The sequence below is a fragment of the Spea bombifrons genome, chromosome 2 (genome assembly GCF_027358695.1).
Source record: "Spea bombifrons isolate aSpeBom1 chromosome 2, aSpeBom1.2.pri, whole genome shotgun sequence".
NCBI lineage: Eukaryota > Metazoa > Chordata > Amphibia > Anura > Pelobatidae > Spea > Spea bombifrons.
In genome coordinates this window covers 24,175,735-24,203,471 of record NC_071088.1, presented here as the reverse complement: position 1 = coordinate 24,203,471, position 27,737 = coordinate 24,175,735, and the positions used below count along the sequence as shown (strand labels likewise).

At 38.5% G+C, this 27,737-nt stretch overlaps 1 protein-coding gene across 1 annotated transcript; it reads left to right on the top strand.

The window, feature by feature from the left end:
- The first annotated feature begins 416 nt into the window (after positions 1-416).
- METTL16 (methyltransferase 16, N6-methyladenosine) lies at positions 417-24,537 on the top strand. Its single transcript, XM_053457164.1, has 9 exons — positions 417-571; positions 3,116-3,315; positions 7,691-7,831; positions 9,409-9,524; positions 10,999-11,141; positions 14,726-14,795; positions 15,679-15,768; positions 21,874-22,041; positions 23,174-24,537. The coding sequence occupies exons 1-9, from the start codon at positions 444-446 to the stop codon at positions 23,801-23,803; spliced, it is 1,686 nt and encodes a 561-aa protein (XP_053313139.1). The 5' UTR covers positions 417-443; the 3' UTR covers positions 23,804-24,537.
- The last annotated feature ends 3,200 nt before the right edge of the window (positions 24,538-27,737 follow it).

The following is a 27,737-nucleotide window of genomic DNA, read 5'->3' as shown; positions in this document are numbered from 1 at the left end:
GTAGCTTTGAAGTTGTTGGTGCTCAGAAAGTTAATGCCGGATAAATTTGTTTACTATGTTATGCATTTACATTGCCTAGAGTAGCCACAAAACAATACAAACGTAAAATATTATCCCTAATATATGTGTGAATAAGGCTCTGGAATCCACAGGGTTAACTAGCCTCAGTTGAGTTCCGTTCTCCTGTAATGTGATTGATAGCTATAGCTGTATTTTAATGCTTTGCCCAATGATGGAAGTATATCCCTTAAAAGCCTTTATTCTCCTGTGCGTGTATATGTGTGTGTGTGTGCGTGCGTGTGTCTGCGTGTGTGTATAGAGACCTTTAGGGGATGCGGATTTACTGCTTATTGCTCAGATACAGAGGTTGCAGCGCAGCCATCGATTTCTCGCACCTGGGATTTATGGCTATCCGTTTCTGTTCCTGTCATTTCAGAGAAGGAATGTCTCTTAATAAATCCATGCACCCAAGAAACCGCTACAAAGACAAACCTCCAGACTTCGCCTACTTGGCTTCCAAGTATCCAGAATTTCAGCAGCATGTGACTCTGAGCTTGGCTGGAAAAGTAAGGTATGTATTCCTAATATGCGGCTTTGTCTTTTAATCACTATAATGTGGCTGAAACGCTGGCTTTTTGCGTTAAGTGAACTGAGTAAATATAAATTGGTAGTGTAGCGTAGCAGACCTCACTGATCTGAGCACCTAATTGTGTTCATTTATCTTTTGCTGCTTGGTTTTGATGGTCTGTAGCTCAAAAACCTCATATTTTGATCTATGACAGTCTTTATGAGGACCTGGGAGGAGAACTTCGAGAAAACTTTGAAATACAATGAGAGTTTGAGCCATTTCACCTTGTAGCTGTTAGGGTCAAAGTGACACCCCCAAGATGAGTCTGAGATGGCTTTAGTGAATACCCCTGATGGCTCTCCAATAAGACACCAGGATTGGATTATCACATCTCTGCTCATTTCATAACTTAACCCATATAAGACAGTGTTTATACATAATTTTGTCTTTCTGAAGGTTTTCTTCTCATGGGATGGTTTATAGTTGAGGTGACAGACATGCCGTGCGTCCGAGTTTAGGAGCGACATCCCCTGTCCCTCTTTGCTCCCCTGATGTCCTTTTTTTCTAAAAGCTCAGGATGGTTGCTGGCTATGTTGGTTATCAGTGTTCTACAGCCCTAAAAGTCCAAATAATGTTAATAAACAGCAAATCATGTTAATAAACAAAACATTTAAATAAAATATACTCTAAAGCCCTCAGTTACACAAAAAAACTACAGGTAAGTCACAAAGTCACTTTTGGTAAAGCTCTGATCTGCCACCACTCCACTTAGTAATAAGGTTAGTAATAAGTATGGTAGCAACTCGGTGTTTCTAATAATGCTGTTATTACCTGCAAAGCTAATAGAAATAATAAAAATAACAGCGTGAATTCAAAAATAGCATCATTCTCCCAGTAAAAATAATTTGGTACTTCTATGAAGAATAGAAACAAGTATAAATCATCTGTATTGCTTCCTGGAATTTATACTTGAATGCATCAATTTGACGTGACCCTTTATTTTTATTTTTTTGAAACTTGGATTGCATCCACTCTTGCCTGCAATACATGCCAATGAAATAAAGGTTCTTTTTCATATAATAAATTGTTTTGCTTCTGGCCTCGTCCACACTGAATTCCAGGAGTAAAAATAGATTGATTCCTTTAAAAAGAGAATTGTTTCATAGATGAGTTCTAATTCGGTTTTGCTTGAGGCTTAGGGTTTTTCTTTGCCGTGGTGTGGAAATATGAAGCCATGTGATGTGCATTTCAAAAGAACAATGTTCGAGTCTAACCTTAATGTGTGCTATCGCATTCAAGACTTGCCATGTTTGTTTTGCTTTGCTCATGATCAACTATCGTCAATGCAAGATGAAAACGCTGATTTTTGTGGAACTCGATTGGATTGCTGCTTCAATTCGGATGGGGGTAGTAAAAAAAAATGACTTAAAATATTGCACGATTAAAGTATAATGGGCGAATCTCTAAATTAAGCCAGCCACCATGGTATGTTTTTGAGATGCATGCACCGTCACCTGCTTCACTTTTGATCTCTCCATCTGGATGAAATGAAAGTGGTGTTGAACTTTTTTCTTGGCTCTTGAGAAAACGAGGCTCACGCCTGGGGAGCCATCAGTCTGTATGACAAAGACCCCACAGGGTCACTCATGAACCCTTGTAACTGATAATACTAGATCATGTGATCAGAAAAGCAAGTCTGTTACCCCTGACAATCTTACAATAATAAAGCAAAAACATATCATGCATTGCTGAACTTGAAGGGTGTTAGTGGAAATTAATTGGAGGTTTGTATAGCAGTTTGTATATCCTAGGCAAAATTAAGAAATCCTAAGCAAAATAATTTTTCCCCACCTTTTTATATATTATATGTCAGTTAATGTTTGTGTGTATGGATAAAACAGAACAAATTCTGGGGATACAGCTTTAAAAATACTCTGTAAAGAGAATAAAAACCACAAATGGTGCAATAACGTTTAAAAGGTTTAAAACAGCCCCCACTAGTTGTTAAAAAGCTAAGTACCCTGTTTTTATATTTTTTCATTCTTGTAGAACACAGTTACAACTGTAATGTTTGTGTGTATCAATATGGTTTCAAATAAAACATTTTTTGGGTACTAGTTGAGTGAGCATGAAATCACATTTACAAGGGTAGTTCTAAAACTAGAAGAATCTGTATTTGCATGTTGGTGTTCATTCAATAACACAGTCCAGCCAGTGCGAGAGAAGACATCATTGTCCACGATATACCATTAATTCAAGTACAGAATATATACACACACCATTTTTAACTGATGTTTAAATAAAAACTCTTTGGGGTGTATTCACTAAATGGAGCGTTCTGTTTTAACTCCTTCCTGTCACTATACATTATAAATGGCCAACTTCAATGAGCTTCCAGCAGGAAGAGCTTGGCTGGCTACCTATAATGTATAGGTCATTTAGAGTCACAGAATTTTCCCTTTTTTTTAACTATTTTGGCTTACATTTTTGAATGGTTTTAAATGCTTTTACCTGTTTTACCTCACAATGGTACTTATTACTTTTTAGTTTAAACTTCAAGGACCCAGAAGCGGTGAGGGCCCTGACTTGTACCCTATTGAAGGAAGATTTTGGCCTGAGTATTGATATTCCTCTGGAGCGGCTCATTCCAACAGTTCCTCTGAGACTTAACTATATCCACTGGGTGGAAGATTTGATCAACTACCACGATTCTGACAAAACTGCTCTCCGTCGAGGAATCGATATAGGTAACTTCTTTTTCTGTGCTTAATAAGACTATATCAAGACTGTGCCCACTCTGCTGGCTGCCCAAACCCACCTGAGAAGTCTTTAACCAAGTAAAAGTTTACCTATCTTATATATTTATATGAGCCACTGATAGGCAGTTTGTATGAACAACCTGTTTAGTAATCAAATTGGGTTCTGCTGCTGTTGCCTGGTATTTTTTTTACATAGGGATGGATAACTAGTAGTTTGACTGCTTTTCAACTGCAGCTCTGATGATCTCTCATTAGATTTTATTGCTGTTCGAGGTAGAGATCTGAATCCGAAGATAGCCAAGTCTGTTTAGTACAATTATGAGTTGAACATCTTGACCCACTGGCTTCATTGTGAAGGACTCTGCCTAAAGAGTGTCAGAACTGGCGAAGTAGCACTGTGTAATATAACTGCGTTTTTACACGAGGCCTGTTCGGCCCATCTCACCCCAGACGTGTACCAGGTTTACTTCTTCATAATGTATGGTTCACATCTTCATCTAACCGCAAACACAGCTTTTAGGGAATACATCATGTTTCAAATGCTATACAGTCACAGTGTTTGATTTAAAGTTGTTTTTTTATGTTCAACAGAGTCCGTGAAACACTTTTGCAACTATATCCTGCATTAGAAACCTCATTCTTAACCAAACGCATGTTACAAAGCAACTGTACACAGGATTGGAATTTCTAGTAGGAGACATTTAATGTGTGAGGCATCTTTTAGAGTCTACTATCCCTGAAACCCAGATTTTATCGCACGATACCCAGTGCAGATACTTCAATGTATTGTTGGAGGTCTTGAAGCTTCATCAATTTACACAAACAACGCAAGGTTATTGTGAGCGATTTCCAATATTGTGTTACATGTGAGAATGATAGACAAAGAAGACACAGAATTCTAATGGCTTCTTATGGAAACATTGAGGTGTGACCTATGTCTGGGGTCTCAACCAGGAATCCTCAAGGGCGAATTAGAGGTTAAGCTTTAAGGTGATCTTTCACACAAAAGACACAAAACGTGTCATTGTGATTGATTATTTCTCTGAAATCCACATTTTTGCTTGTTATCAGCACCTGATCTCCACAGTTTGAGACTTAAATAGTTATTCACTCAGCAGGGGCCTGCAGTTTATTGATTTTTAATGTCTTGGACCCTGCTAGGTGGTTGGAATCATTAAACATCGCATTGCAGTTAAATCAAATGCAGTAGGATTGCGCAAGAGTGTCCAAGAATACTCAACAATGTTTTTTTAATGCATATATATATATATATATATATATATATATATATATATATATATATATATATATATATATATATATATATATATAGTATGCATATATACCACTAGAAATGCTACATCACATTTAATAAGAGAAGGCTGTCTGGAAGAACAGTCTGCTGAAACAGTATTATAAAGCAACAATACATCATCAACAGTTCTAATGCCATTGATCTGTTTGTTGTTGGCTAGGGTCATTCTTAGATGGGTGGCATTGTGCCATAATAAGGCTGTGATCCGATAATGTAGACGTACCCGTGTTAAAAGGGGAGCTGTCACATTCGAGATTCTCTGATCCTATTTCTTACGTTGATGCACAACATGTTGTTCATTCTATTCTATTCATTCTTATTTACTAATATAAACATTTTGCGCGGACTCCGATGCATTTCACAGCATGCGAATTGGAACATGCGTGCTTTAGTTATTGGAGTTAGAAAATGAATAACCTGTCTTAGTTTCATCCGCCCCTGACTGCCTGAAACTCAGACCAAGAAGCATGGATGGTAGCAAAACATCACTGCTCAGTAAGCCTACATGTGATTCGCTGATGGTCTACCGACCCAAGGTATGCTTCCTGGTTTCAATAGGGGCATCTAAGGAGGAGCAAAATGTAACAAAAGTCCCATTTTCTTACTCCGATAACTAAAGACAGGTGTCAGTGATTTGTATGAGCAAAATGAAACATGAAAAGAGGGCTGGAGTGCTCCTTTAATGGAAAAGTCCGTGAAATGCCCTGGTTATGTGTGTGATAGATGGTTCTCATCACTGCATTCAATTATGGTTTCAAGTGTGACGTTCTTATTTAATGTGTGCTAGTTGTAGATATGATCCTTAAGTGAGTTATTTCCAAAACCATTGGCTACTTTCTGCATACAGCTGAGTTGACACCGTAGGTTTTCAGAAGAAAAGGTAACCTATGTTTTGGATAAATCGCTCCGCAACAGTATCAGTATTAGTGGGTTTTATAACATTATCATAAATTGCACGAATATATTTTTATACAATTAGTCATCACTTATACAACTATATCACAGGCCGAATTTAGTCATAATAAAAATATATACATATATCATCCACAGCCTCTTTTAATACCTCCCCAATGTTTAATAGTTTTGTCTTAATGCAGTTTCTGTGATGAAAACACCCTGGATTTTTAGGAGTTTTATGCCTTTTATCCTAGAAATTCATAGGGCCAGAGAAATTAGTTTTGCTTAATTTATGTTCTGCAGATCTAATGGATACATAAGTATTGTGGTAGCATAATTCTCTGAACCTTCATGTCCTCCTTTGTTCTGGTGGGTTGGGTGCAGCTACAATACAGTGAGGGGCTGCACATACGCTACGGGGGATATTTTGGGGTTTGTGGTTCTGTTATTTCTAAATCTAATCTGCTGCGTCCCAATGTAAGAGATTCTCCACAGGGAACACAACAGCTCCTCACCTTCCTTCATCTGCTTTGGGAACTCCTCGAAATCCAACGCTGCTTCGGTGCTTTAGACTGTCTATTACCTTTGTGTGTAGCACTTCATTAACTGACCTTTCTATATAAACATCGCCGTTCTTCCGGTTGGCTCCATCTGTCCGTTGTTTTCTGTACTGCTTTTTAGGAGTATCCCCTGATGGTTTAGATTTTTTGTTAGATGCTTAGATGTCCGCGTTATCCATCTGCCTTCCCGCCTCCCCCTCCCCTTCACCTCATTGACACGATTTGGCTTCCTGCCGGCGGCCTCCCGCAGCTATTCCTCACCGGATAGAAATTAAACCTGGTGCCAGTGTGTGATGAGACTTGATGGGGTGCGAGAGACACAGACGACTGCCCTCCCGCCCTATTATTTCTCTGGCTACTGCGCGGATGTTGCTGGAACACACATATACGTATATACACACATATATATTTCAGTCTGGCACAGTCGTGTCGTGCTCAGGGATATCCTCGTAGTACATTCATTATGTTTTCGTATCTTTCACTATTTGTATTATAGTGTTGGCTTCATCTGCCGTACATTAACACTGCAACCGTCAGCAACCAACGACACTACAGTGGTCTTTATTACGTTTTTGGTAAAATGTTGACATTTAGCACAGTGTTATTGTAGCAAAAATGACCACCGATTTTGTATTTTTATTGTAAGCTTGTCACAATTGTACTTACAATGGACAAAACTAAGACGCTATATACCGCTTAGAACATTTCTTCTCTGCCTGTGTTGATGTATGCATATAAGCGTCTTAGCCTAAGAGAAGATTCAGTCTTTAGTGAACATTGATGAGGTGTGAATAATTGTTACTTTTTGGGGTACATCTAAGTGCATGTGTACATGTATACTCTAGATTGTGTGCTTTCCTTGTTAGGGTTAATTCTTCTATACTAATATTTTTTTGTATTGGATGAGAACTATTTCAATATTTCTGAAATTTGAATTATGTAGTATTTTTTTTTCTTTCTCTAGAAGAAACGTGGCTGTAATTTTATTTAATATGAACAGAGCCTAAAAGCAGTTTCTTTCCCCTGTTCGGTTTTCCCAAGCAATTAGGCAGAAATAATCGTAATACTGCATTGTCTGCTGAGGCTCGGGATCAGTCTTCCAAGGACACGTTTGCAGCGAAGTTTGGCTTCCCATACAACTTACTTCCTATAAAATTCTGCTCATTGGATCAGATTGATTTTTCCCTTTTAATTATGAGAACCTAATTTCATTGAGGTTTGATAAAATATTTTCCATTGTTTCAGAAACTTGGAATCCGTGATTATATTTATCCTGGGCTGGCTGTAATTGTATAGCCTCATTAAGGATGTTCCATTTATAGATCTCAACATAAATCTCCGTTCATTTTTTGACTACTTTAAAAGGTTATGTACAGTACGTGTTGACATTATCGTATTCTTATTATTGTTCTTGATGTGTTCATTGTTGACCATGTATATGTGTATCCGTATATTTTATGTGTGGATGTGGTCAGCTTCAGACCATAATTCAGCCAAGATAAGGCAGGTGTCCAGTTAATAAGAGATTAATGTGAGCCGAATGTAGAACATTTCCCTGATCATTACCCACATTGTCTTTTGTTGTCTTTAGGTACAGGAGCGTCTTGCATTTATCCATTGCTTGGGGCGACTCTAAATGGCTGGTATTTCCTTGCTACAGAAGTGGATGACATCTGCTTTAATTATGCAAAGAAAAATGTGGAGCAAAACAACTTGGCAGATCTCATTAAAGGTATCAGCTTTTTACAGATTGCGTGTCTGTGTCCTTGATGCCTCTCCTCTCTACTGAAGAGTTAAGTTTAAAGGGGAACTGCCGCAAATGAGATAAGACATTATTCAATCAAGCACTGAAAACCGTTACCTATGTTATTTCCGCTCATGGGTCCTTTCATTACAAAATGGACCCAATATGCCAACCAGTATCTCGTATGTCGTGTTACACACATCAGTTTTTACACAGCATTTGGTTGTAGGCCGAAGCCTTGTGAATGAGACCAAAAGGGTAACACGATTTTTTTATTACTAGTATTAGATTAACAATACATTTTCTGTTATTTAACCCAATCTACTAGACAGACACCCCAATTCCTTATCGTGCTGTCTTGTGTCAAACAATAGAATGGCTCGTTGTTAACCTAAGCGACCTAAGGACGTACTATTACCTCCTATAAAACAGGCCCTAGATGACCGAGGATGTAATAGCACACCCTATAGTTTTCGCACCGGCAGGGATGTTTTCCCACCGGTACGTGGGAGATCAGGGTGTTATTCAACACAGAGTACCATCCTCTGTCGGCAGGAGCAAGCATCGCTATTTTATGAGACCCCTGAGAGGGAGAAGATTGTTTTTGTGTTGCTGACTAATGGTAAACAATAATGGAATAATTACAGGCTTGCTTTACAAAACTACACAATGCATGAACGCGTTGAAAGCCCCAGCGGAGGTTGCCATGTATATTTGATCATCTATGGACATGGTGACTGTGAGAGATAAGAACAAAGCTGGCATGTGAAGGGCACGGCTCTGCATGCCTACCGGGTGTACCACGCAGCTGCATTCATGTGTGCTGCAGTGTTTGGCTAGTTTCTGGTGTTAACCCTTTAAATAGCTGTGTCAGCATTCTGTTCTGGTGCTAGAATTGCTCAAATTCATTCCTCTGTATTTTGGTTAAAGGAGCCTACATGACATTACAAAACAGAGTTACTCCCCTGCAGGGTTTTTACCTTTAACCTGGGAATTTACATGACAAGAATGTAATTCTGTTCAGGAATATTTTTATATATACTTAAAAGAGATTTAAGTATCTTCATCAAGATTTGCCTTCTTATTTTTTCCATGCTTAGAATCGTTGTGGCGCTCTATTGCACCACTAAGTATCTAATGTGTCTGTGGCTATGTGATGCCCCCTACTGTTGGATGCGGTATAAAGCCTACAGATAATCTTGCATTATTAACATATATGTGCGTGTGTTTGTACTTTGTATATGTGTAGCACCATGTATTGCCTAGAGCTATAGCGTAGTAGACAAACAAGCATTATAGTAGAGATTGTTGATATATAAATAATATAATAGGGAGAGGCAGATTATATACTATATAGGCCATCATATACTCACATTATAGATGCTGTTGTTGCCCCCAGAGCTGCTATCCCCGGGTTGACGATTTCCAACAATGTGGATCTAAAAATGTCTCAAACGTGTAACTGCCTACGAATATTGTAGTATTTTTGCTGTTTTTTGTATGCAAGTGAACGATATAATGAAAATGTCCTTTTTAGGTACTCATAGACTTTTGTTTTCTTTTAGTGGTTAAAGTTCCTCAAAAAACTCTATTAATGGATGCATTAAAAGAAGAGTCCGAGATTGTTTATGATTTTTGTATGTGCAATCCTCCTTTTTTTGCCAACCAACTGGAAGCCAAGGTAAAGTATCTTATGTTTGTTTTTTGGAAAAGGTATTTGGAAAGAGTAGAATAAATACTATTTTGTGTATTTATTCTTCGTCATCAGTTAAGGACTTAAGGTTGAGAAGAATAGAGAACGCTTCAGGACAGGGAATTGATTGGATAATACTGACTCTGGTGAACATGGATCACTAAATATCAGTGCATGACACCTTCGATTGGGTGAAATAATGGCGATTATAGTTGCATTTGTATTACATGCAGGATACGGTCAGAAAGCTCAACTCCCAAACGGAAATTATCATGCACATGAAAAGAGAGTAAAAGCTACTTTTTATGCATTTGAAAAATATGAAATTTTCCCCTACCTTTTTTACAGTTTTGTTCTCCCTGTGAAATCCATTCATTCGCTTGTCAAAATGTGTTTTAAAATTATAGCTTTTCTTTTTACTTTTTAATAAAGTACAATAAGAAACATTTTAATGACGAAGGCATTTTGTACACTTTGATTAAATGCTTCTTTTATTACAAACTTTATGCACAGTGTTGAATTCATAACTGAGAGAAAAAGCTTCTGGATTGTTCTTTGCAAAATAGAATTTGGTTTGAGTTATTTTAGGAAACTTCAGTATCTAATGCACATTTTGATTGACATGTTTTCATGTAGCTTTTAAAGACGCAGGCTGATCCATTTCTAATATTTTTTTATTCATTTTTATGTTTTTCGGCTACCAATGCATCTTACTGCATACAAGCATGCGTTCTTTGGTTATTGTCTTGCTTATTTTCTCACTTTGCAGCTTCCTTTGAAAGCAGGAAGTGCCGGAAGGAAGCATTCTTAAGTATGATTCCTCACAAGCAGTGAAAGCAGGCAGGGGAGGAGCTCTGTTTCATTTCTTAATCAATTTCTCCATTTATTATATGAAGTAGAGAAACAGTTTTAAGACATTTGGTGTATCATTTAAAAAAGTACATACAAGGTTCAGAAAGGAAAATTTTACAGTATGATGATACAATAGGTATCTACATATTGTACATGATAAACAGTTTGGCCATATCTCATGAATCATATGTTTCTCCCGAGGAATCAAACTGCAGCATAACTTTTGTTGCCATGATAACTTTTGTTATGATAACGTATTATAAACAGTTCCCAGAAGCTCAGTCAGTTCCGGTCCCAATAACGGTTTGAAAAGATGGGGAGTTTATAGTATTTCCACTTATTCTGTTTCATTTTCTAAGACCACTTTCTAAAGAATGCATGCCCCGGTTTGCACACAAATGCATTGGGGTCATTGCACAACCGACTCTAAAGTGCTTTACTTTTTGTTGAGGATTAGACTGTTCCTTTAACCCTTAGAGTGCCAGCTACATGCGTGGTACATAGATGCTGGAAAAGGGCTAGATTGTGAACCACGTACATGTGGCCCTTTCAGGGCAAAGCCATGCATACCCTTCGAATGAGATTACCAACGTTTTGTGTTTTTTGACAGGGAGTAAATTCCCGAAACCCTCGCCGACCACCACCTAGTTCAGTGAACACTGGGGGCGTTACAGAGATCATGGCTGAAGGGGGAGAGTTAGAGTTTGTGAAGAGGATCATTCATGATAGTCTGCAGCTGAAGAAAAGGTTAAGGTAAGTAAGAAAGTGATCAATAAGAGTTTGTGTGAATATTAAAGGAAGTCATTTGGTTTTGTTTCTACAAATGCTGTGTAAACGCAATGCTGATGTATCCGCTTCTTTTAACAATCGTATTAATGTGGGGTAGGGGATCTCTTTACTTCCTGCATGAGCTCAAAATATGTTTTGTTTATTTTATGTACTTTTATGAATATGCATATTACATAAACAATTTGTAGACTTTGGAAATAAGTTACTTTTAATAAAGTTCGGGGTGTAAGGGGGTGCTCTTGCATCGCAGGAAGGTGCTTACTGTTCAAGTTATTGTTGCATTTTCCAAATTCGCAGACAGAATGACGGACAATTTGTTTTGAACTTTAGATGAGCCAGCTTTCCAAAATGCACTTTACAGATTTTTACATTGCTTAAATGTTCCTAAACATCCATTTTTCCTCCTGGCAAAATGGAGCAACGTGGGTTTTGGGTTTTGTTTTGTTGGGCACTCGGTATACGCTATCACCAAAGAAGAGGAGATGCAATTAGTAGTTAAAATTATAGTTTTTTCTTTGCCCTTTGAAACATATGTTGCTGAAAAAGAACCTCTGCAACATTTTTTCTAGAAAAAATATATGTATATATACACACACACCCTCACAGTATATATGTTAAAATTAGTGCCACCTATACATTTAATTAAACGTTGGGGCCACCCGGTTTTAGGCTGGCTTAGGGCCTCTGCTTGCTCACAAGGTTAATCACTAATGATGAATGAAATCACTAATGTCCATCTAGCGGGCCTCTTGTTTCGCAGGAACTGAGTATTTAACTTGGTGCGATCCTCGTAAAACTCACATTGATCAATAAGAAGGAAGTTTTTTTATTTATATACTCCTATAGGGGATTGCTTCCTTAAGACTAGCTCAATGCCTACTTAAAAGAGAAGAGTATATAAACGTGACATCGTCCACACTTCTCTAATCTGGTTTATGTATATGATATATTACATATAGGGAAATCTCTTATTAACACAGAGCCCTTTTCTTTTAATTACATAATATTAATAACGTTTGGGGTCTTGTGGGGCCAATTAGTTTTATAGGTCTTCTGTGTCATGTATAATTATGATCTTTGTCAGGTTCATGCTCATGGGAGGAATGAATCTGCAGTTCTTTTGTGTTAATTGAGATTTATTGACTAAAGTGAGAATTTACAGATAATGCAACAATTTTGCCTCCCTGAGCATAGAAACAGTATAAAAGCGTACAATAACGAGAAAAATATTCTCTTTGCCATGCGAGAGGCCTGTGCTGTTGGATGTAGGTATTAGGTCCTCCATATGTTTGAGCGTCTCCTGTAAAAATAGCTGAGCTGACCTTCCATACTACAAAGTTAAGACAGTTGAGCTTTCCTCACCAGTTGAGCTTTCCATTATATGGGCCAGGCATACCCCGAGTAACACTAGCTTTAGTTAATTTTTACTGCCGGAAAACAATGGCGTACAAATGGAGCACATATGGTGGTAATCATTCTATACATGTGAGCAGACCGTAAAGGCCATATTTAAATACTTAAAAAGGGACATAATTGTAAATATGGAGTAGTTACCATTTAAACCATTGTGTTGTACTTTTATCATGTTTATCAGGGCTAGAGAAATGTATATAGTATTAAGAGACCTGGAAGGGCTGCATCCATTGTGATCAATAGAAGTGTCAAGGAGTTAATCTCTAGCGTTAAAATGTTTGTAGCCATATCTACGAGTCTAATGGGAGTTATCTGGCCATAGCATTTATTGCTGACACACGTGTGCTTGATGGGTAATGGGTAATGTGGTTTTGTTACTTAAATACTTATAGAAACATACTGTTTGACAACTGTTTAGCCCGACCGCTGTGACACTTTACTGTGAAGCCTAAGACCCCCGTGTAATCTCCCGCTCTGTCCTGAAATGTAGCAGCCAAGTGCCGTATTGAGCATGAATGGAGACGGCTGTCTTATTCCTGACACCTACATTTTACTGACAGCGAGCACAACAGATTCAGATGTTGTGTGATTAGTAAACAGATGGGCTTTGACTTTAATCCCGAGCACGACGGCATTTAGAGTAAAACCCTCCAGTGGTTTTTGTTCATAGAACCGGCCCCGGCAAACTGCTGCCAGGAGCAAATACATTGAGCTGTCAAAAGCGTGATCGAGGGAAACTGATATCAAGAACTGTCTTCCAAAAGAGGTTAAGGAGATCTCTTTTTGAAGGCTAATTATTTAGGGCTGCTTAGGTGTGAAGAGACTGCAGAAAAACACACTTAAAATAAATAAATAAATAAACTACACCACCGGTCTCTCTTTTTTTATAGTGAATTCAGTATATGTTTTTTTTTTTAATAATAATAATTTGGCTCAAGATCTAGCCCTTGTCATTTCCTTGGTAAGAAATAAAAAACAAATACTTAAGTGTATCCAAAACTAAAATGGAACATATTTGTAGGTAATATCAACATTCTTAATGTAACACCGTTAAAATGATAAAGGAAAATTATTTTAATAATTATCTAATGAAGTTTTCGAAATGTCAATCTTTCTTACACCGAGATGAGTTTTGGAGGATCCTGCTGACAATCCTGTTAAATTGCAAAGATTGTTGGATATGTCATCAGCTGATGAGCTTGAAAACGAATGCACTCAGACTCGCATTCAGTATATAAAGGAGCACAAATATAAAAGGTGTGAGATGAAGCTTTGCCTTCCGAAGGGTTAAAGCTGCTAAAGTATCCCGCGAGAGGAGCCAAGCATACACACAAACGCACTACATATAATTTTATGCAACATAATCCATATAATGGAATAATAACTGTGAATCAATTTTTGAGTGTTGACTATTCAACATGATTTATTACTTTTTCTAATGCCGTTAAATACGAAGAAGTAATGATTGATGGGATCTTGTGAATGTTTTTATATATTACTACATGTGTAACTCATAAAAAGTGCATAACGCCTCATCGCGAAGATCCAAACTAATCTGACGTGATATTGTGGTCTGGCACAGACATGCTTTGGTACACTGCCGCATATATCCATTGTTCTCTCCTTATTTACAGACAGTTTTGCTCATTATGTTCATTATTTATTTTAAGTAAAAAAAAGTAATAATAGAATATTTGACCCAGAAGGATAAAAATTGCTTTATCTAACTCCAAAAAAAAAAAAAAGGAATGTTTTGTCCCAAAGTCGCCCCAAACATTGGTTCGTCATAGTTGTAATTGTTTTATGTATTTTTTAGGTACCGTTTAGGTTTGATTTTCTGTGGCAGACTCCTGAAGTTTTTATATGTCAGAATTACCATCAATTATCCCAATGTGTTCTGCTTTCCTAGGCCTGTAGTGCTGTAGCAGAATGACCCGAAAGGGATTAATTAATGCAAATGAGTAGTTGTGTTTTGCGTGTTCACGCTGTTGCGGTGAAAAATGTCAAGATGTCTGGATCACGGAGTAAAAATTTCTGCATAATACAGTGACTGCTGAGCTACCTTTGGCTTTTGTGTTTTCCCGCGGTGAATTAAAGCTCCCCAATTATATACCCTGTCGGCTTTTTTATTCTAGATGGTACAGCTGCATGTTGGGGAAGAAGTGCAGTTTGGCCCCTTTGAAGGAAGAGCTGCGAATTCATGGGGTACGGTTTGTTGTTTTTTATTTGTTTTTTATTTTTTAACTGAATCTGTCTGAAAATCTCATATTTTTTTTTTTAAAGATGTTATGATTCCATTTTAGTGACAAATTCAGAATAATACAAAAATGGCGCTTGTTTAAATTCTTCACACACTCAAGGGAGCTCTTTCTTTGGACAGATGCTATTTTCATGGTCACTTCATGGATTTATTGGAGTGTGTAGGTTTTATGTTCGCTTACTACAGAGAGCTGCAGTCGCTATAACCTGATGTTGAGCAATGTGAGACGCCTCGACGTAGATTTAGAGTTTATTAACCGATTTGCATACGATTCATAAAACACACCGAATTCCTTGTCAAAGCGAGATTATCTGATATTTGTGCTTGCTCTTGGAGGTGTCCGTAATATTTGTATTCCTTATTCTGCCTTTTGCTCAACAATAGAATAGTCTTAATAACCTAGAGAGGCACCCTGATTAATGAAAGTCCGCGGAGCAAAGAATTGAATTGGGTAAGCCAGACTTCATTAGCATTGCCGTAAAGGATCAGCTCAGTGTGGTGTTTGAGTAGAGAGAGTCACCCAAAATATCAGATCACAGACAACAACGGCAGCCTTCGGGAGAAAGGAAGTTTATAGGAACAAAACAAAACCACAGAGTTTCCTTCAATGCTTAACTACATTTTTGTATTCAACACCATATATAATGCTTAGATATTTTTTTTGTCTCATGGGATTTCCCCTTGGTTGGTTACAAGGGTTAACCAATATTCTGAGACTTTTTAGATTATTTTTATTGGTCACTTACCTAAATATGAGTTTTTTGTTTGCACAACTATATATATATATATATATATATCGTCTTTTTTTTATTTTTTATATATCAATAGGTTCCCAAAGTTGCCCATACAGAATTTTATCAGGGGCGCACAATGCGTTGGGCTCTTGCATGGAGCTTTTATGACGATGTAATCATCCCGGTAAGTTTAAAACAAAATCATCTAACGCTACTAAACTGTGTAATGCAAGTACGGGTTGTCCACTGAACTTATATATATTTTGTTGGGTAATTAAGTATATGTATTTTGGAGCACATATTTGGTTTTACCTGTTAATAACCATGCATTGACTGCCTATACGCTCAAGCAAATCTGTCTTTCCCTGGTCTGACTAATAAACAGCATGCAGAATATGATGGTAGTATGTAATCATATGTATATGTAGCGTATGGTATTTAATGACTTCTAAACTAGAATGGCACATACTGTGTGTATATATTAGATATCTGCCTTATGTAAATACTGCAGGAGCAGCCATTCTAACTGTCATGGATGTGCATGATTATTCCTCCTTCTTAACTTCATTTTATTGATCTGGGCAGCCTTCAAATAATCAAGTGAAGAAGAAAAAGAGCAGAAAAGATTAGAGACTCTAGTTGTGTCACATTCTGCCACATATCTCATATTCTCGCTTGTAAACTAAATATCCCCAGAAACAGTCACTGGCTGACAAAAACCACATGCAAAAAGTAGTTTTAAGAGATACATTCAGATTATTTATTGAATCATTTCTGTATCTCCATCGTATTCTGCAGTGCTGTAAACGGTAAGAAGCAGTACATCTCATACTAATTCGGACAGAAAAAAGAGAGTCCTGCTCAGTAAGATCACAGTCTGGAAGGCGGTGGGGTGAAAATGTTTGAGTGGGGCCAGCCACTGTATATTGGTCTAAACATAGTTTAAATAAATAATATTACTAGACACCCCTAAATTACTGACTGATAAGTAAGGTGGGAGACACCTCGCAGCCTTTTTGAGTCTCGAAAAGGTGAGACAGTTGCCTGATCCTTAAGGGGTTAAGTAGCGTTCTGCTGTTCTGTGCTTAAAGTATTCAAACTGCAATCAGTATTTGCGATTTGAGCTACACCACAAAGATCTTGGGCTGATTTGTTCGAGAATGAATGACTTGTAGATAAAGAAGAAGTGGGGAAATTGATAGATTGCACAAAGGTGCCAGATAATTGTTCTGTATCAGCTCTGCTGCAAGTGGGGTGAAGCAAGTTCAATGCGTGTTCCATCATATAATTATCAGGGGTATAGCTAAAGATCTTACAGCTGTGTGTGTTTCTCAGCAGGTACAGAATCTCTACTCATGGGATTTGTTACACCGGGGAAAGGCTTGTATACACGTAAATGCCAAGAGGAGAGTCTGCCCTCTCCAAAGCATTAGCATTCCCTGGCGCCTTCCCTCATATTTCTGTTGGCTATTAGAATTTGCCCCTCACAGTCACTGGCATTGGCATGGCCATACCTGACAACTTCCCAAGTCACGCTGCCCTCAGTTCTCCCTCTGGCTTCATGAGGGGTGGGGCTATTTCTGCATGTAGGCAGGGTTAGCCCCCCAGAAAGTATTGAATGGGATGGAAAGTGGGCGGGGGGTGGGCGTGTCTAAATGTTGCCAGGTCTCTAGGAACAGACCTGGCGCTCTGATCACAGGAACTGAGAAAGGGAAGAGATGAAAAAGAGGAGAGATAATGAGGGGGGCGGAACGCAGTGAGTGAAAGAGGAGAGAAAGGCGCGAGATAGCGGCAGTAGCACCTTGTTTCCATCTGCACCCATCCTATTTAATGTAAATGTACATAAATATATTTAGATTAAACAGGATACGTTCAAGGTGTTTGCATATAGATATATATATATATATATATATATGTGTGTGTGTGTGTATATATGTATATATATATATATATTTTAGATCTTGCCAAAATATTGCCAAGCTATGTGATGTATGTGAGTGTGAGTATATGCTTCCGTGTGTGTTATGTTTTTTTTTAGGAATTTAGAGAAAGGACCTCAGTAAGTTAAGCATATTTGTAAAAATTGAGGCTATCTGTGATGTTAGAACATGCATGTTTGTGTATGTGTTATTTATGTTGTGAATACACAGGGTTTTATAAACAATACATGCTCGGTAACAACAAAATAACTAGAAAACCCTTTCCTACTACAAGACTGTCTTCTATAAATTCCTCCTTAACCGTGATGTCATAATTTAGTCTGCATGCTGTACAGTGACACTGCATTCTTTGTATGGGAAAGATGATGCACAAGGTTTTGCCTCAGCGGTTATAACCCAACATTAAAAATAGGGCTATGAATCACAAAGAGATTTGTTGTATCCTTACATATCACCCATTAATACATCTTTTTACGACATGTTACAAGTAAATCTAAAATTATGATAGCCCAGTCAATTTTTTTGCCACTGAAATATCGTAGCTAACATTCTTTTCTTCCCTAATAACATATATTTTGCCGTTGGCTCTTAGACACAAAGCAATGCGGCACACACTGGAAATATTAGTATCGCTTTGTATCAGAGACGCATAAGCCCCCTAATAGCTCGTAAGGCTTGGTGTTCCTTGTTCCTTCCACATAGCCCGTGGGGGTCCGTGCTCCCTGTCCTGCCTCTGATAAATGCCTTTTGCACCCCCCGCATGTGACAGACTGGTCTGCTAATGCCCATTTGTCTGAAGGATTAGACATGCACACTGATTTCTCTGTGCTTAACAAATTAAGAAGGCATTAGCCGACAGCCTCTATCACACCATCGGCATAATGAAAGAATGGAACATCTTGGGCTAAATGTCAACCTTTTTATTATTATTATTATTAACCAAGTCTTGTTTTTCCCGTCCGAGCCACGGTTAGAAACATTTCTTATTCCCTTCATCGATTTCAGGTTTGTATTCACCCTGGTTGGGGGTTAACTGCAGATGTCTAGTCTGGCAATTACAATGCAGAGACTTGGCATTAAATAGGTATGATTGTAAGCAGCCAGTGAAAGGTCTTGGATGACGGCTGACTGTGATTTCACGCCGAGCGTGGCTTGATAGAATTGATTGTTTTTTTGCAGTCTAACTATTTAAAGCCACAGTACACACATTTCCAATACATACGTACGTGCTTTTCTTGTGTTTCAGTATTAATCTGGGGCAGAAAAAATGTCTGCTAGATACTTTTGGACGGCACTGAAACCCACAGCCCGCAAAACCTAAATACCGAGCTGGGGAGGCGTTTTTAGAGATGTTTAGCTGAGTTAGTCTAGTGCCAATACTAACACAATAGGGCAGCACAGGAGTAGCTTCGGGTTACCAGAAGAAAGAACGCATATTAGCCAAGATTTCCAGAATAATTTAGGTGTTCGGGGGGGATCTTGGACAAAAGTCTGTTGTTGTGCGGTTTCTGCATTACATTAGTATGAATGCAGACTGCGCTGATAGACTGAAAGAGTTAAATGGCCTTCCCTCTTTTGCCTCTGTGTGTGTGTGTGTATATATATATATATATATATATATATATATATATAATATAATATAATATAATGGCTGAGCTTATGTGAAACTAATTGCTTATATATCAACAGTCATGAAAAGCTTTACCTGTTCCCAGAATGCAAGGGTAGAAATAATAATGATCCCCCTTTAATAACGGCAGATGAGGGGGTCAGGCTCTATTCTGTGACCTGCAGAACCGCAGATTCTGTCCCTGGCTACGGTATATATATATATATGTGTGTGTGTACCAAAAATCTTTATAATTGTGTAGCATTGGTATTGTATGCCATTTAACCCTCGGTTACCCAGTGAACAGAAGACACCATTACAATGCAAACGGGTCCAGCACTCTGCTGGGTACATTTTCTAAAAGTGAAAACCATTTGAGTGGAAATACTGACCTATTTCCGTTCCGGCTCCTGCAGTCACCGGGACTTCTTTAAATGTTTCTAGTCTCTGTGAATAATGACTATATTTGCTTTATGTTGAGACCTGGTCTGACCTATTTGGCCTCATTACCATTTAATAATGTGCTTGCCGGGGTATAAGCTTCCTGCCGTGATCATTTTCGTAGCATGTATATATATCATCTTTAATATTTTAGTCCAACAGAATAATCACATCTATTGGTGGGGGGGTAGGTAGCTGAATTTTGTAAATCACATTTAATTGTATTGCAGTCTGCTGCTTGTTGCTCAACTGATTTAAATGGCAAGACGATACGTCGCTTAGTAAAAGAGCCAGAATATAAGATGCTGAACATGCTTTCTTTTACAAAGCCGCAGACCGAGTCTCCAGTAACCAGCTTACAATATGCATGTTTTTCTGATAAGTCCAGGTTTTTAGCATACCCTCCAGGGATTGTTATACCTCTGATGTGTTTGAAAGGCATATTAAAGAGAATATGCTATGTTCAGTTGCCTGTTAAATAGACAGCTTGCAGAGAATAGGCTGTGGCACACAGAGAGAATGCTGAGTGGGCAGAAACGCTTATTTTCATTCCTTCTCCCCCGTGAAGCTCAGACATGTAGTATTCACTAACCACAGAGTCCACATGTATACATTTCTGCACGGGTCGGCTAGAATATACACGCGTGTGTTTACACTGCGGCACCCACATACCTCCCTCTTTGTTGCTTGCCCTTGTTCAGGAAGAATCAATGTCTGTTCCGAGGAGGAGGTTTCACAATAGAAATGTGCAGACTTTGCTAAATCCGTCGCAGCAGAACGGCTCGTTCATCAAGTTCAAAATGCATGCGCTCATATAGTATGCAAAAATATTTGCACATTTATCTGCAAGTTTGCTGCCTCAATTTTCCAGTTCAAGATCCAGAAATTCAAATTGTGTTCTAGTTTGCAAAAGCAGAATGTGCATTTCTTGTTAATATTTGCGTTCTGAAGTGCGGGGAAACAAAGGAACATTAAAGGGCAGCAAACACACTGACTCCTAATCAATAGTGCCTGTGGTAAACCGTAGAATGGCTCGGTCTCAGTCACCCAGCCTGACACTGACTAGTGAAAGTCTGATTAAATGATTCCATTGTACAGCCAGAAGCTCATTAGCATTGCCATAAAGTATCAGCTCAGTGTGGTGTTTGAGTGGGGAAAGTCTCCCAAAATATCACATCACTGACAACAAAAGCAGCCTCCAGATCAGCAGATAAAGGGAATTTATGGGGATAAAATGAGATATAATCAGGTTTTTGTCAATGCCAATCTACAATTCTGTATACAGCACAATATTTTATGATCAAGGAGAAAAAAAAATGTTTTCAGTGAAACATCCCCTTTAAAGAGAAGGTCATAAACACGCCAATCTTTAAGTACAAATAATTATCCTTTACTTTTCAATAACTTCAATTCAGTCAAATAATCACAACCTATGATCTTTATATTTATATTCACAGGTTTTTGCTTTACGTAAAATGCCTTGGCTAATCAGTGCTCTGTTTGGGTGCCTGATTGAGAAGTGGAATGTAATGGCTTGAAAACTTATATTCATTTACCAAGATAAAAAGCATAAATCATATCTTGTTTTTTCCGTTTTACAGTTTGTTGATCTGTGCAGCAGCATAAAGGTTATTAATAAAACAGATCGGTATTTTGCTGTGTAAAATGTGAATGCAGGAATGGGTGGGTTTAGCTTGTTTTTCACAAACGTCTCTTGTGGTTGTCTGGATCCATCTAGTGGTGTGTCGGAGGAACTGCGCCCTGAAGGAAAATGTAGTGAAGTGAAGACGTCTCCTGCCTTCTGACATAGATTACATGCAGACACTCTTCAAAGGGTGTTCGGCTAATAGTACCATTAATGGTTAAGGCCATATAATTAGTAAAGATCATCACTCCAGGCTCCTCACCTATGCTGAGGCAAATACATACAACCTTTGAGAGAATAGAAGGAACTCCAATGGATCTATTTGACACTGAATACTTAAGCGCAATACCCTTCTTGCTCTCAGCTTGGTGCTCCCATAGTCCCTTTGAGAGCCAAGCCTCACTCAACCGCCATTCCCTTTTTGATTTTGTGTAACTCCCCATTCAGGGGGTCAAAAAACAAAATGTTTTAGCATTTTAAGATTTCATTGTTCTGCTCGGGGGGGGGTTGATGTTCATTGCTGAATTGTTTATATCTGGGTTACATATGGATTGTAAACATATCCTTCCATGTGTTTTCATTCTCTTACAGAGCATTTCTTTATTTGTTTTATTCTGCAAATGATTAAATTATGTTTATTTGCTTTGAATTCAGAACCCTCCTAAGAAGAGAAAGTTGGAGAAGCCCCGGAAACCTATGATGTTCACGGTCCTTGAGGCTATCGTAAAACTGCTGGCGGCTAAATCTTCCCAAAGCTTGGAGGATGTTGGGAGCATCGCAGTGGTTACAGAATGGATGAAAAAGATTCTGACTGATCTCAGGGTAGGGGACCTTTGAAGTGAAAACAAAGCAAGAGTTGGTTCACATAATACCACCAGTAGTGATAAATGTAATTGCAGCAAATCTAGTAAAAGAAAAGTAGGTCAGAATCATAAAGGAGTTAGCAATGCCTTCTTTGATGTACGCTACCGTTCAAATGTTTGGGGTCGCCTAGAAATGTCCATGTTTTTGAAAGAAAAGCACATTTTGGCCATTAAAATAACATTGAGTGGATCACAAATACATTATAGACATTGTTAATGTTGTAAATGGCTATTGTAGCTGATTTTGAAAGGAATATCTTTAGAGATGTACAGAGGCCATTTATCCATCCCATCACTCCTTCTAATGGTAATTTGTGTTCGCTAGTCCAAGTTCAAGTTTAAAAGGCTGATTGATCATTAGAAAATTATTTTGAAATTGTTACAGTGAGATATTTCCTTGTTTTCCATGAAAGCAGCTAAGTGACTCCAAACATCTGAATGGTATATGTCTAAAAACATAAAACCTTACTCTGGCGTGAGATATTGGTGGCGATTTAACCAACTGAAGTCAGGTTTCATGCCTTCTTCACAATCTAAGCCTTTGAAGATTATACCAGCAAAAAAAATCTTCCAGTTTTAGATGATGGTCTCTTTTTCTAACATTTTTCCTCTGAAGTAAATCAACGTCCCTAGAAACATAAAATGTATTAGCAGATAAGAACCATTTGTCCACCTAGTTTGCTCAATTTCTGAATACTTTCCTTTGTCCCCTGGCCTTATTTTATATCTAGGATAGATTTATGCCTATCCCATGCATGCTTAAACTCCTTCACTGTATTAATCTCTACCATTTCTGCTGGGAGGTTATTCCATGCATCCACTACAGTTCTAATCTCAACGGAATCTAAAACGTTAAGCCAGTGACTTTGTTTTATGGATTCTAACTAATGATCATAGTGCCCACAACGCGGCAGTATTGCAGGTAAGGTTGTGCATTCCAGACTCTGGCTGGCAGTCAGGATGTGGCATGACTTATCTGTGTTATTCCCAACCAGAATGCACATCTGATTATTTGGAGTAACATGCTTGTGTAAATAGATTTTGTTATTAGTTTATGTGATTACAATGGTTGCAACATTTTTTTTTATCAGGTTCAACATAAATATGTCACCTGCAGTAATGTAGAAGAGAGCTTATTTCTCACAGCCATTGAAAACTCTTGGGTTCACATTCGTCGGAAGAAAAGGGACCGAATGAGGCAACTCCGAGAGCTGCCTCGTGCTCCTGATGACTTCCTGCAGACAAACAAGGAGGAAAAGCCTCTCCAAAAAGAAGCTGTAAAACAAGACGTCCAAATAGCTGGAGTGCCCCCGGAAGAGAATGAGACAGATCCCACAGCTGCAAACCCCACTTGCACTGAACCTGTATCTTCCAATCCTGATGACACCTTCACAGTGTCTCCTTCCCTGACCGGAGATGCTGATCCAGAAGCTATCGCAGATGTAAGCATGAGCTCAAAGCCAGAGGAAACTTCCCAGTTTGAAACCATTGAAGAGACTGAAAATGACTGCACAGAAGAACTGAACCTCTCAACTGAGGAGTGTGCGCCACAGGCTCAAAGCAGTGGCACTTCTTTTCTTTTTAAGTGTGTGATGAATGTGAAGAAGGACATAAATGATGTATTAGTTGAGATGCACTTTGTTGAAGGCCAGAACAGAGACCTGATGAACCAGCTTTGTACATACCTACGCAACCAAATCTGTCGGCTTGCTACCAGCTAACTTATCATATCCAAAGTCAAGTATTCAGTTCGCTGTGTTTTTGAATATTTTTTATACGTTAAAATAGCAGTATGTGTCCAACAATGGCTTCCCATAGAACAATATTTTCTTATACTTATTTGACTGTGCGTAGAGTGGTGATGCAACCAGAAAAAAATATTAATCCAACAAAGTATACTCATCGGAGGGTGGATCAGCGGAAACAGTCATGTCTGAGTTTTTGAGCGGGCTGTCCCTTCAGATTCTAATTGCTCAATCTACTCTGCAGAGTAACTTCTGGGAGAAAGACTCTGCAGAGCTTTTTAGGTTTAGTTTGTGCCCGTCACCCTCCAACCAGGCGAATGCCAGGTAAGCTCAGCCTTGAACCCTGCCTCTGGGAGAAACCATGGGAAATGTGCACACAGTACAGCCAGCCGTGTTGCCTTCTGTGAAGCAGCTGCCAGTGAGATAGGCAATTAGATTTAGTAAATAAAATGTAAAAAAAAAAATGTATGCTTAGCAAATCCAAGGAAAAATAGGCCAAAACTTCATTTTTCCACAAGTCAGACATTGCGGTAATTTGTTTGTGAGCAATGTATGTTTTTATTTCTCAATTATCTTTTAATTAAAACATTTCAAATTGCAAAACCTTATTTTGATTTGTTTATATGTGAATCTCTGCTTAACGGGACACTTTAATGGCGAATTGCCACCATTTTTTATTTCTAGTGTCAGATTAAAAATGTTTTCAAAAATATTGTACTGCTTTGTCTTTAAATAATTGTTCCAGTTTTTGAATAACGTTATCAGGCAGCGGCATCTTCGCCATTTGTATGTTCTAGATCCGTTATCTTAGCCCAATCTACAAGACAAACACCTCGACTCTGTATCATAAATAAAGAGTGGCTCAGGCCGTTGACAGTCTATGGAGGAACAGACTTCATTAGCATTGCCATAAAGAGTCATCTCACTTTGGTGTTTGAGAAGGGAAAGTCACACAAAACCCCAGATCTGCAGATAAAGGAAGTTTATTGAAATAAAATCATATTTTTATGCTCAAGGAGAATAATATGCTTCCATGCAAAACATTTTTTTTTTTAAACCATGCTCTTTAATACAGAATTGTGGCAGGGAGTGTAAATATTTTATACCGAACCTTAGTAAGTAATAGAGTGGAAATCTTTTTCTATAAGACGTTTAAACACATTACACATGTTCTTAATAGTTGGCTGCATGTTGATGTCTACCCCTCATGTAGTGCAGACTTTTTTTAAATTATCCCGAAAGCTGTCAGTTGACTGCGTGCAACAACACAGGCCTTGGCTTCTCCATTGTAGATTCACCATTGCTGCACTAAACTGAGAGTTGTAGTTTCAACTCGCCGACTTCACTGTTAATTCTGAATGAACTAGCGCAGGCAAGTTTCTCCATCAAGAAGGGCTGATCTTGCCCTGTATAATGCGGAAATCAATGGATAAGGAGACTACAGATTTCTCACTGCTTTAACAGGTACATCCTAAAACATGTACCCTGATTACCTTTATGACGTACCCCTACGGCATGAGGATGTGCCGCAGCACAGGAGATCAGACTGTCTATTGGAAGTCTGTGTTGGTACACAATTACATAGGGAACGCCAGATCCCGCAAACGTGCATTGCTTTCCAGTAGGTATCGCTGGAGGAAAGGAGACACTCAGCAGGGCCTGTCTAGATTGCTTCCCCAGCTGGCTGATTGCATGCATTCCGGTTATCAATGCAAGTCTCCAGAGCCTTGCTTGCTGATCACAGGGCAGGGGAGATTGTTTCTGACTCTCTTCCCTTCAATGTTTCTCCGTCTTTCTATAAAGGGAAAAAGAACAAGAAAAAACTTTAACAATAAGTAAACAATACAGTAAGCCCAGTGATGTCATCGTGATGGATTTCTATCCATACTGCATTGATCACAGTGCAAAAATATATACGTGCCCTAGCACTACATCTAAAAAAAAAAAAAAAAATACAACGCTTGTCCCAATTCTCTACCCTAAACCCCTTAAGCCAGAAGTATTATAAAATATAAGGGGTACTAAGGAAGGGAAGTATGTATGTGGGTTTGTTGAAGCATATAAACCCTTCCTCCTAACAAGACAGCAAGGGGTTAAAGCCTCCAAACAAGGGCAGGGAGTTGGGCCTTTCTGTCTGCGGTGCACGGGTGGATCAGGAAACTTAATTAATTGGGTTTAAAAAGTGCTGCCGGTTTGAATCTAAGGGATAGGCCATTGTGAAAATAAGTCTCTGGGTCAGTGATGGACGCTTCTGGAAGCGAGTCATATTCCCTCCTATGTGTAAAGAGAAGTGGGTTTCTTTTATTTGCTGTTTATTAACAAGCTGTTTCTGAGGTTTTTAATTGGGCCGTAGAGTGAAAATAAACATTTTAAGAACATTCCTTCTCCTGTCCTGCTGCGAGAGTACCCCGCAGAGACTCACACTACCGCAGTCGGGTATGTCTGAACATAAGTTGGGTTATTATTCATCATCAGTGGTACCTACTTTAAAAAAAAAAAAAAAACTATTTTAGTATAGTTTTTTTAAAGTATTTTCACAATTATTTTTTTGCATGTTTCTATGGTTGTAAAATGAAAGCCGTATTTATTATGGCGGTATATTCTAAAAGGTATAATTGGGGGGTACATCAAACATGGAAAATAGTAATCTCGATTAAAGCCCCATTTGGTAAAAATTGCACTTTTGGTAAGGAGTGGGTTAACTATGCATCATGCAGGGCGAGCAAAACGTGGCGCCCTGCACACCTTGGTGCCTCAGAAGCTCACTGGGGTAGGACCTTCATAATGTATAGTAAAGTAAATGAGTTAAAACCACAAATCTCTCTTTAGTGAATAGACTTTTGTTTCTTCATTGAAGCAGCTGTTGGGTCATTGCCTTTGTAAATACCCAGAGATGACATGGACAATGCCGCGAAAGTGCAAATGCACTCTGTATGTATCCGTTATACAATGCAAAGGTTTTATGATGTGGAGAAAACATTTTAATAGTAATGCTTGTAGAATTCACTGACAATATGAACTTTGATATACTGTCTGCATCAGTGCTAACAAATCTGACAGGGTAAAGGTTTTTTGTTACGATGATTTTTTACAGGATAGGAAAAAAAGCCCTACACACCCTATCTAGTATAAATCACCCCTTTATTTTCCTGTGTAATTGGTATAAAAGCCAGCTTATAATATATTATACATATTAATGTATTACAATACTTCAATTTGTTGCACTCTCCATAAATTAGTATTTAATAATATTGTTCAATCCCCCTCATTTCCAGAAGGTGGCAGCATTAGGCTACATTGTAATATTTCCCATTGGCAATATTCTTCTTTGCCTAGAGTACACTTAATGTAACATTTAAATTAAGGTTTTGGGATTTTTGCATGCACCCCAATTGTTTGCCCCACAGGAAATGCCCCGGTGCTGTCTTGCACAAGCAACCGCTTCTCAGCACACAGTGACTGTAAGGTGGGATGATTGCCGCACATAACGGGAACCTGACCTCATAGCAGCTTAATAAGGGATCTGCAGTGATCTTGAACTCATTGTTGTGTTCCTCAAACCATTCCTGGACTATTTTTGCTTTGTGGCAGGGTGCATTATTCTGCTGAAAGAGGCCAATGCCATCAGGGAGTACCATGTCCATGAATGAGTATACATGGTCTGCAACGATGCTTAGGTAGGTGGTATGCGACAAAGTACCGTATTTTCCGGCGTATAAGACGACTGGGTGTATAAGACGACCCCCAACTTTTCCAGTTAAAATATAGAGTTTGGGCTATACTTGCCGTATAAGACTACCCCTCTACCCAGTATACAACAACCAGCCAATCACGGCAAGCGATGTACCTTACTGGTGATTGGCTGGTTGTTGTATACAAAGCCTGCTTGGATTGGGTGGGTCAGCTCTCC